Here is a 9,987-nt window from a genome sequence, read left to right as displayed (position 1 = left end):
ACAGTATGGACCATGTCGTACGAATGCGAATCAGAGCTGGATGAGTTAATGAAAATTATATAAAATACATATTAAATATCACTTTAATACAAAATTGTTAACACCATTATTTACGCTTTTTATTCAGCTTTTTTTTTTCTTCAAGTTAGAGACAGCTTTTTTCTGATAAAAAGTTGGCAGCACTGCACACAGCCTTCTTCCTCTCCGTCTCGGTTTGTTGACAAAATCCATGGACAATGAACACCGACGAGCGCAATTTTCGATCAAGTTATTATGAGAAATGCTTGATCAACAGCGTCGAGGAGAACAAGTCGATCAACAAGTTGCTTGAGGATGACATACGCAATTTGAACAAATTGAAGCAATTCTGTATGAACTACACTGTTCCGAATGTCCACCGAAACCATCTTTGGTCTCTTGTCATGGGCATATTACCGCTTCACAAGACATCCACGGACTTTGTTCGCGATCAACGTCGGGATGTGTATCAGGATCTGCTGCGGGCTGTGTCCGTGCTGCGGTGTGTGGACCAAAAGAAGGAGCTGGTGATGCACACAATGTGGCTGCTGGAATCGAATCGATTGTGGCACGGGGGCAATGCGAATGCCACTATGCAGGCGGATGACATGCATTTCATTGAAATCGTGAGGACTCTGCTGCAAATTTTCACCAACGATGTGGAGACCTATTGGATAGCAAAAGGGTTCTACAACTACACGCGCGAGCTGAAAAAGGAATGCCCCAAACTAAAGGAGCAGATCCAAATCCTGCTCAAGCGCGAGGACCTCTCACTGTTCAAGTATGTGAATTTTACAGTTTCTTCTATGTGGCATTCATTTTTGATTTCGTCATCTTAGCCGCTTGGAACAGCTGGGTCTATTCGACAGCACTTCGGTACTCCTGGACAACTGGCTTATCACCTGCTTTGCCGGCGTCATATGTGAGACGGTGCTGGTCAAGATCTGGGACAAGGTGTGCGGGGGCTCGCGCAAAATTGTTGTGTTCCTCTTTGTGGAGCTAGTCAAGGACATAAGGTACCTGATTCTCAAGCAAAGCTCCCTTGCAGAGGTCAAAAGACTGATAGAAACGGTAAGGCGGTAACAGCCGCTGCCAAATCGCATGTAATAAACGTCGGACTTTCTTTCTTTCTTTTCTGTCTTTCAGGTGGAGGATCCCGATGGTGTCATAGTTAACAAGGCCATCAAATCGCTGCAGATAAACAATAGCGAAGTCGACTACACGCATTAAGTAATTCTACAAAATGTTTATTTAGGACCCGAGTAAAGAGCGTTAGCAACTAAATGTATTTGAAGACCACGTCCTTCTTGTCGGCCACCGTTTGCAGCTCCAGCGTGACAGGGCATTGCATCCAGTAGGAGAGCAGCTCCTCCGTGTAACCAATAAGAAAATACATTTTGCGTGGACTGATGCCCTGGCGGATGATCGAAGCGACGCGTATTGTGTTGTGTTGGCGCTTTATAATGATCTCGGAGCAGACTAGCGCATGCCAAGTGCCGGTGATGAACTTCCTTATGAACAAATCCTCGATGGCCGTTTGCGACGGACGCTGGGAGTCCTTCAGGGTCGCTTTAAGAGGGTGGGGTATCATTTTTGTGAATAAAACATCGACAATAAACTGCCCTCGAACTTACATGTGTTCCACGAGTTCCAGGACTTGCGGTGTCCAATGAAATGCGGTGGATTGGCCATTTCGTAGGTGAGCGGCCTATTCCGCTTTGTGGTTATGCGGTAGCGGCCCGACTGCACGCGACAACACACGGCACTGGTGTGCAGGGCCGCCGATTTGTGGAGCTGCGACTCGGCCAGCGCCATTTGTGGCGCCAACTGCATCAGAGACAAGACAGAGTTTAATTGCATTACAAATCATTTTGTGTTATGGTTTAACTCACCTTTTTTAGGAAGTTCATTATTTTTCGGTCGAATCTGCGTCCAACAGCTGTTTGGCGTGACGTAACAGCTGGCTAGCGATGGTCAATGCGCGTGCGATGTTTCTGTCCTGGATTTTACAGTAAAAACCACACATAAATTATACTCTAATATCTATGACAAGTTATTTAAATATATATCAATTCCAAATTGGAGGTAAAATCTGACGTTTTATTTTCCTAATTTACTGTATTAAAACACACAGTATTAGGCGCGCAACGAAAGAAATTTTCAGCCGATGAAAATTGATCGTATCGTAGTGAAAAGTATCGATACTTTATTTCGATCGTGCGCTTAGAAAATGGCTAGAAAGGAAGGATACAAATTAAGGATCAACTGGTGACAGTGATCTCTACCTGCAGGTGCGACAATAAAGTAAGGATCTTCTTGGAATAAGAATTCCACATGCTCTGCCCGCCAGTCACAGTGCCTTTTAAAATCAAGGTAGTAGGTATTTGAAGCCATGACGCTAAACGAGAGTGACGCTACGCGATTGGAACTGACGCGGAACTTTTTGGAGCTTTCCCGAAATGTGGAGACCTGCACCGATCTGCGCAGCTCCGATTGCATTCAAATACTGGTGCAGATCTTGCACGCCAATGACGAGGGCCTGGCCACAGCCCGAAAATATGCCAGTCAAGCGCTGCACAACATCGTCCACAGCAATCCTGAGGAAAAGGAGCGCCAGCGGGAGGTTAAGATGCTGCGGCTGCTCGACCAGATCCTGGACTATTGCAACTTTCTGCGCACTCAACTGCAGAGCGGTGGCGAGGCCATAGCCGATGACGAGGATCGCCATCCCCTGGCTGCCATGAAACTGCTGATGAAGGCCAGCTTCGATGAGGAGCATCGCCAGACCATGTGCGAGCTTGGCGCCCTAAAGGCGATTCCGAATCTGGTGCATCTCGATCATGCAGTCCACGGGCCGGCAGCGGGACGCGAGCAGTGTAATGCGTTGAGGAGCTATGGACTCATGGCTCTGACAAATCTCACATTTGGAGATGAAAACGTCCACAACAAGTCCTACCTATGCGGCCAGCGTCAATTTATGGAGGTAGTAATTGCCCAGCTAAACACGGCTCCCGATGATCTGCTTCAGGTAAGAAACATATTTGTAATTTTTCTGAGCCATTTTAAACACATTCGATATGGCAGGTCCTGGCTGGCGTTTTGCGCAATCTGTCGTGGCGCGCCGACAAGCATATGAAGACCATCTTCAATGAGCTGGGCACGGTGACGGCCCTGGCCCGGGCAGCCATGCAGAACAAGAGCGAAAACACACTGAAGGCGGTGCTGTCGGCTCTGTGGAATCTCTCGGCTCACTGCAGCACCAACAAGGCGGAGTTCTGTGCTGTTGACGGAGCACTAGCCTTTCTAGTGAGCATGCTCAGCTACGAGGGGCCCAGCAAGACACTCAAGATCATCGAGAATGCTGGCGGTATCTTGCGCAACGTCTCGAGTCACATCGCCGTATGTGAATCGTATCGTGAGATTCTACGAAGGCACAACGGCCTGTCCATCCTACTGCAGCAGCTAAAGTCAGAGAGTCTGACCGTGGTAAGCAACTCTTGTGGCACACTGTGGAACCTGTCGGCCCGCTGTCCCGAGGACCAACAGTTTCTAATCGATCACAATGCCATTCCGCTGCTACGTGCCCTGATCGCCTCCAAGAATTCCATGATTGCCGAGGGCAGTGCCTCGGCTCTGAAGAATCTGGTCAACTTTAGGGCCGCTCTAGAACTGATACCCAACGGTGATTCCCTTTCCCTGGACAACGATCCAGGACATGCGGGAACCCTGCCCCGACGGTATAGCTCACTGCGTCTTAGTTCCAATCCCACGGGATCGCTGAAGAAAGTTCGACCTTCCACAGTCGGTGTCGGCGTTGGCAAGGGTGAATTTTTGACCAGAAAATGCGGCGGCAGTCGGGAATCCATTTATTCGGGAAAATCCGATTCCACAAAATACTCAAGCAAGTCCGAGGGCGGGGCGAAGAACCCCTTTGAGATTGTAACGCCCACGGAGGAGCAACCCATTGACTACTCCATGAAGTACATGGAGCATAAGCCGGACACCAAGACTTTCGAGATCGACTTGGATCAGCCCACGGACTTTAGTGCACGCTACAAAGAGCGACGATCCATACCATTAGGCACCACCGCACAGCCACAGCTGAAAACAGAGACAAATGAGATTATTAGCGATGCGTTGCCGCTGTCCAAATCAGACTCCACATCGGAGGGGGTTCCACTTTCCGCAACGAAGCAGAAAATTGGAACAGAGACACAGGGAGAGCATCCGATCAACTATTGCGAGGAGGGAACACCGGGCACTTTCAGTCGCTTTGATTCCCTCAACAGTCTGACAGAGAAGACTGATAAATCTCACCCAATGGCACCCAAAACGCCCACAAAGCCACAACAGCCGCCTGGAGCTCTGGCGCTGCACAGCAATACGCCGCAAAACATCGACTCGGCGCTGGAGACACCCTTGATGTTCTCGCGACGCAGTTCGATGGACTCGCTGGTGGGCGGTGATGAGACGATTGCTTGCGACGATAATGGATCCGTCATCAGCGAATACAGCCGAATGCAGAGCGGTGTTATATCGCCTTCAGAGTTGCCCGATTCCCCCACCCAGAGTATGCCACAGTCGCCGCGACGCGACCGTAAGATGCCCAATCTCCCGAACGGACAGAATCAGATTGAGACGACGACGACGACCCCAAGGAAAGCTGGCAATGTGTTCGAGGACAAACTGAACAGATTCCACATAGAACACACGCCCGCCGTCTTCTCCTGTGCCACCAGCCTCAGCAACCTGAGCATTCTGGATGATTCAAATGCCAACGGCAATCGTGAAAGGCGTGGAAACGACATCAATGGAAATGGAGACGCCCCACGCAGCTACTGCACGGAGGACACACCTGCCCTGCTCTCCAAGGCGCCCAGCAACAGTGATCTGTCGATTCTGTCCATACCCAACGATTTGAATGCCAACGAGGAGCGAGTACCGCCTCCACGCGTGCCAGTTTTGGGCACAGAGCACACAACCACAGAGGATGCCATCTCCAAGATGCGTTGCGGCGGCAGCTCGCTGCCAAGCTATTTGCCAGTTACCGACGAGATGAGCAAATACTACGTGGAGGACAGCCCATGCACCTTCTCGGTAATTTCTGGACTATCCCATCTGACTGTAGGCTCCACTCGAGCAGGTCCAGTCTCTCAACTTCCCATGCTCCTCTCCGAAGAGGCACCCAAGCTGCCGCCCAGACGCAATGCCTCGCAAGCAGAAGTGGAGCCGCGTCTGCCGCCGAAGAGAAACGACTCGCTGTCCTCTCTCTCCATGGACTCGGATGACGACTGCAATCTGTTGAGTCAGGTAAGTAATTTAAAGCTTGCATCAACGATGGGGATTGCTGAACGCTTCTCCACCATTTCATAGGCAATAGCGGCAGGTAGCTGCCGACCACAACCAAGCGGGGCCAGTGCCAGCACCAGTTCCAGTCATGCCAACACCAGTACCAGCACTCTGTCCAAGACAAATGGCCAGCGGAGACAGACCGTGGATGATGGCAGCAAGCTGAACTATAGCTCGGATGATTCCTTGGACGACGATGATGGTCAGTCCAAGTCGCTGTTCGAGCAATGCATCCTCAGTGGCATGCACAAATCCAGCGATGCCCTTGAGTCCGAGAGTGAACCCTCATCTGCGCAGGGACAGGGACTGGGACAGGAGGGAAGCGCCCGCGATCGATTTGTCAGCAATCAGGTGAGGCAGATCGAGTCCATGTTGGCCGGAGGACGACCACATCCCACTGCCAGTAGTCGCCAGCAGGAGCATCGAGTGTAGGAATCGAGAGATTGATTGAGAAGCAACACGCACACACACATTTTTCTGGTGGCTTTTTATCTTTTGTCTATGCTGTAACACGGTCTCAATTTTCCTATAGTTCAGATTAAAAATTTGCACTTAAATTTAACGCACTCTTTAACACGTGTAATATACTCTTCTAACCACTCAAGGAAAAAGGAAAAACGGGAGGAGGATAAAATGGGAAAACCTAAGGAATAAGTATGCGTGATACAGTCGGTATAAATAAACTTGGTTTTGTCAATTGAGTCTCGTAGATACGATACTCTCGTAACAAGATGCTTTGATGATAGATACGACTAGCTTTGAGGCGTCCGGGCCGGCATCCATCATCCCTCAATAGAAACGCTTACGCGCATTGCGATCCTTGAAGTAGGAGATAGCAAAAATGGCCACCAAAGCCGCAACAACCACAACGAACAGAATTATGAAGAATATTTTGGCATTCGACATGCCCGGCTTGGGGTCATCTTTGTGCTCACGGGGTGGTTCAAAGCTTTTTGCATTTGGTACGATATTGGTTCGTCGCATAATTTCGTCATGCTGTGCGAAGGAACAAACAGTTTAAGGATTTATGTTGATTAATCCCCAAGGATACATACCGAAACGTCGTTATCAACGTCGTAAAACTTAAAGCTGTGGATGTCGTGGTTATCGGACAAGTCGCCTGTCGTTGCCGACAAGCCCAAGTAGTAGCCCGTAGGCAGCTCTACGTTCGCCACCACGAAGCAGCTCTTCCACTCGTTTCGATTCTCCAAATCCGTCGATACGGATAAGATATCGTTCTCGTAGCGTATGCTAATGAGTGTCTCGTATTCCACATTGCGGAACCTCACCTCACAGCCTGACAGCTGCGTGTGCGTGCCATCGCGATCGTGGTCGTAGCTCCAGCTGCCGTTATTCACCATTGCACTCAAGTACGGATGTTGGTGCTAAAAATACATACAGTCGAGCGCTTAGTCATGACACAAGGAAATCGTATGGTTTTTCGTACATTGTGGGGACCGTTGTGATTGCTGTAGGTATCCAAAATGATGGCCAGTCCGTTGAAGTAGTCCTTACTGCCAAAGACAGGGCCCGTCTGCATGCGCTCCTTCGTATACCAAACTGCAAAGCCATCGCCAAAGAGTTCAGTGCCTTTTCCGTGAACCTTGAAGCCCACATGTATCTCCCAGTTGCGTGACATGATGGGCTTAAGAGGGGCAAGATAGATTAAACCATCGTACAAAAAACTTTGATAACACCAGCACAGGAACACTTACATTGTAGTTCCAAAGTGCGCCGCTCTTTGACTGCAAGTCCGGCGTCAGTCTTATGTAGTTGCTGGTCACCATTGTGTTGCCCATGAAGTCCCAGTGGGGTAGGATGACGCCAACACCTTGAATTGAATGATTGTATCAATCCAGTTGCAGCTACGTTCGAGGTACACGTAAACCGCATCACAATTAAACGACATACCTTGAAATGGACGCACCAGACTATGGTCCCGCTTCATGTAGTCTCCATTCTCGTTACACAAAATATCCGATGCCAGAAAGACGACAAACAGCCCCAGGAGACAACTTGTGTTTATGATCTGGGTCATTTCTGCATTCGTTGGCCTCTAATTTCTTCGGGTACTATTCCAAAAATTTAAGTAAATATTTTCTTGCGAAAATTCTTTGATGCGCCGGCTAGATAGAGGTGGAAAAACATGATTCATCGATGTTTTTTTCAGTTTTTGTAAACATCGATTGGCGAAACATCGATGTTTAGTTTTATGCTTGTCACGTCTCTATGAAAGAAAAAACTAAAAACCAACTAAAGCACGAAAGTTACGCACTTGGTTGAGCTATTTAATTTTCGTTGTTAAAACACTCTTTTAAATATATAGGTTGAAATGATCTGTGCGTCCCGGCCACGTCCTGCGAGTCTGTGCGAATGTTCAGCAAGGCCGGTCAAATTATTTCTGATCGTCGTAGACCAGTTAATGTTTCTAAACAAAAATCAGGACTTGTTTTAAGATATAATCTAGGGAATTGACTTTTTTCATGTTGCTGAACGAAAGTTATGAGCTATTGAAAGTGAAATTATCTCCAATTAAAATGATCTCTAATAAAAACATCGAAAACATCGTAACCGACCGTCAGAAATATACCGAAACATACCGTCTTATTTAAAAAATATACCGTAGATATACTGACGAATTCAAGTTCTATTTTATATATTCCTCGTTTTTGATCTTCTGTGGAATATCATTAGCTAGATAGAAACATTTGCCATGCCCCAATAATTGGGCATATTCACCCTAATTCGATATCCAAGTACAGTAATTTAAGTACTTCATTTAAAAGTATGGAATGAGTCTCATTGTTGTCAACCGGGTAAAAGAGGTCTTTACCCGATTCAAGTTAGGTTATCGATACTATCGAGTGGTGCGCGCCAAATATACATTTTTTGAATGTGAACGACAAGGATTTAAATGTTGTCAACCGGGCCATTACCGATTCAAAAAATACGACGAATTCCTCAATTTTGATCTTCCGTCGAATATTCTCCGCTATATAGAACATTTAGCCATGCCCACATAAATTTATACGATTGATGAATAAATTTTCTACTTGATTGGCTTAATTTAAATAATTGCTTTTATTGCATTTCTATATAACATTGAGTATGATGATCAGAAATAAGTTTAACCTTTCAAACTTCTTTGCAATATAAGTCGGGTGCAAAATGGAGACACAGTAATTTATTTAATTATAATTGCATATTTAATTATCCTATAATATTTGTTTATTTGTATACAAGTATGATATGTATTTATGTACAAATACATACAACAGATAAAATGTCAGGCTCGGCTGTTATATGTGGGACAAATTGGTTATGCTATAAAATATGTCACGGAAGTGCAGCTAAAACTACTGAGCTGATGAATGCCTACGCAAATTGTTGTCATCAACAATTTCCCCCTCTTAAATGTTTTTCGACACTACAATCATGCGTATATGCATACCCTGTGTGTTTTTTCAACCTGTTTGAATGAATATTAATCGGATTGGAATACAACATCAACGCCAACAACTCTGTCAGTTTGTCAAAGTAATGGCCAGCCCAACGCAGGGGCAGGGGGTGTGCACAGCCCGTTAACTGTGGCGGAGGCAGTTTAACGGCCTATTGCACACGCACATTCGCGCCTTCGCGGGCTCTCGCGAGCCGCCCGTGGCACGCCTAATGGAAAACGAGAAGGAGAAACCAGTTCCAAGAGTTTTCTTCCTCGGCATGCGTTTGCGTTGCTCCGTTGCTCGCTGCCGCGCTTTGGGGGGCACTGTCAAGGTCGGATCGTGAGAATATATGGATAAAAAATACTGAATAATGCAAATCGGACAGGAACTTTGGCATGCACTTGGACTTGGAGTGCAGTTTGGGCACAATTAGCTAATTAGAGGCAACAGCAGTTAACGGTGCGGCATGTACATATGTGTTTGTCAACTGTGAAAGTCGGCGGAGATTCTCAGAGGTTGCTTCCTCAACACGCCGCTAATTGGCATATAACGTGCCTAATTATATCAGTCATTTATGAAATCATTTCACTTTTCACCCCGTCCAGAAGCAGCAGCAGCAGCAGCTGCAATTACGTTTTTGTCGACTTTTTATTTTGTGTGTTCGTCGTTTGTTCTTGTTCGATTCGAATCAATTCATTTGACGACTCATCGGCACTTGACTTGACTTCCTCATGCACGAGTGAAATATTGTACGAGATTGCGGTTATTTTGGGGTCTGGACACGGGCGCTTCCCGAAATGATTAATGGAGCGGAGGGAGCCAGAGCCAGAGTTTCCCACAGCAGCATCGGTTCGGGGATGGGGATGGGGCAATTAGCATAGTTGGATGATCCGATCAGAATTTATTTATAGCCAGATAGAATCGGAGGTAATTAGTAGTGCGCTTAAAAGCTCATTTGTTAGTTATAGCTGACGGCTGTCATGTGCAGACAAGTTCAGACCCAAACACACACAACCCAAGCAGACGGACGGACTTTTCAATTTTAATTCCTCAAAGTGGCAATAACCTGGTGCTGTGACTGGGGCCAAGACAGGGCATAACTGAGGCCGCTGAAATTTCATTGGTAGACGAGTGGGCAAATGATTGATAACTTCGCAGCAAAAAGCAAAAGCAAAAGCAA

General features: G+C 47.0%; 4 protein-coding genes across 4 annotated transcripts; 2 read left to right on the top strand and 2 right to left on the bottom strand.

Annotated features, from left to right (window-relative positions):
• Positions 1–236: 236 nt before the first annotated feature.
• On the top strand, positions 237–1,252 carry LOC6588419 (TBC1 domain family member 7). Its single transcript, XM_026988294.1, has 3 exons — positions 237–799; positions 858–1,089; positions 1,165–1,252. The coding sequence occupies exons 1-3, from the start codon at positions 237–239 to the stop codon at positions 1,246–1,248; spliced, it is 879 nt and encodes a 292-aa protein (XP_026844095.1). The 3' UTR covers positions 1,249–1,252.
• Positions 1,250–1,978, bottom strand: LOC6587272 (28S ribosomal protein S24, mitochondrial). Its single transcript, XM_002013394.2, has 3 exons — positions 1,911–1,978; positions 1,653–1,845; positions 1,250–1,587 (listed from the first exon to the last, which is right to left on the bottom strand). Exons 1-3 carry the CDS (start codon positions 1,926–1,928, stop codon positions 1,298–1,300), a joined length of 501 nt encoding a protein of 166 aa, XP_002013430.1. The 5' UTR covers positions 1,929–1,978; the 3' UTR covers positions 1,250–1,297.
• A 293-nt stretch (positions 1,979–2,271) lies between these two features.
• Positions 2,272–5,929, top strand: LOC6588400 (adenomatous polyposis coli protein). Its single transcript, XM_002013393.2, has 4 exons — positions 2,272–2,322; positions 2,392–3,046; positions 3,103–5,328; positions 5,392–5,929. The coding sequence occupies exons 2-4, from the start codon at positions 2,411–2,413 to the stop codon at positions 5,797–5,799; spliced, it is 3,270 nt and encodes a 1,089-aa protein (XP_002013429.2). The 5' UTR covers positions 2,272–2,322; positions 2,392–2,410; the 3' UTR covers positions 5,800–5,929.
• LOC6588445 (vesicular integral-membrane protein VIP36) lies at positions 5,840–7,461 on the bottom strand. The gene is made up of 5 exons (XM_002013391.2): positions 7,279–7,461; positions 7,083–7,198; positions 6,815–7,012; positions 6,423–6,752; positions 5,840–6,363 (listed from the first exon to the last, which is right to left on the bottom strand). Exons 1-5 carry the CDS (start codon positions 7,403–7,405, stop codon positions 6,157–6,159), a joined length of 978 nt encoding a protein of 325 aa, XP_002013427.1. The 5' UTR covers positions 7,406–7,461; the 3' UTR covers positions 5,840–6,156.
• Between the last annotated feature and the right edge of the window lie 2,526 nt (positions 7,462–9,987).

This window comes from Drosophila persimilis, unplaced genomic scaffold, assembly GCF_003286085.1.
Source record: "Drosophila persimilis strain 14011-0111.01,24,50 unplaced genomic scaffold, DperRS2 tig00000000-arrow-pilon, whole genome shotgun sequence".
NCBI classification, from domain to species: Eukaryota; Metazoa; Arthropoda; class Insecta; order Diptera; family Drosophilidae; genus Drosophila; species Drosophila persimilis.
The sequence above is the reverse complement of the archived record's forward strand: the minus strand, read 5'-3'. Positions and strand labels throughout refer to the sequence as shown.

Bases quoted from the DNA above. Each gene is read 5' to 3' on its own strand.
- LOC6588419 (XM_026988294.1), top strand. From the start codon at position 237: ATGAACACCGACGAGCGCAATTTTCGATCAAGTTATTATGAGAAATGC. The intron at 800-857 runs GTATGTGAATTT...TCGTCATCTTAG, and splicing joins GAGGACCTCTCACTGTTCAA to CCGCTTGGAACAGCTGGGTC. The intron at 1,090-1,164 runs GTAAGGCGGTAA...TCTGTCTTTCAG, and splicing joins TCAAAAGACTGATAGAAACG to GTGGAGGATCCCGATGGTGT.
- LOC6587272 (XM_002013394.2), bottom strand. The intron at 1,588-1,652 runs GTAAGTTCGAGG...ACCCTCTTAAAG, and splicing joins CTGGAACTCGTGGAACACAT to CGACCCTGAAGGACTCCCAG.
- LOC6588400 (XM_002013393.2), top strand. From the start codon at position 2,411: ATGACGCTAAACGAGAGTGACGCTACGCGATTGGAACTGACGCGGAAC. The intron at 3,047-3,102 runs GTAAGAAACATA...TCGATATGGCAG, and splicing joins CTCCCGATGATCTGCTTCAG to GTCCTGGCTGGCGTTTTGCG. The intron at 5,329-5,391 runs GTAAGTAATTTA...ACCATTTCATAG, and splicing joins ACTGCAATCTGTTGAGTCAG to GCAATAGCGGCAGGTAGCTG.
- LOC6588445 (XM_002013391.2), bottom strand. From the start codon at position 7,405: ATGACCCAGATCATAAACACAAGTTGTCTCCTGGGGCTGTTTGTCGTC. The intron at 7,199-7,278 runs GTATGTCGTTTA...ATTCAATTCAAG, and splicing joins TCTGGTGCGTCCATTTCAAG to GTGTTGGCGTCATCCTACCC. The intron at 6,753-6,814 runs GTACGAAAAACC...ATGTATTTTTAG, and splicing joins ATCACAACGGTCCCCACAAT to CACCAACATCCGTACTTGAG.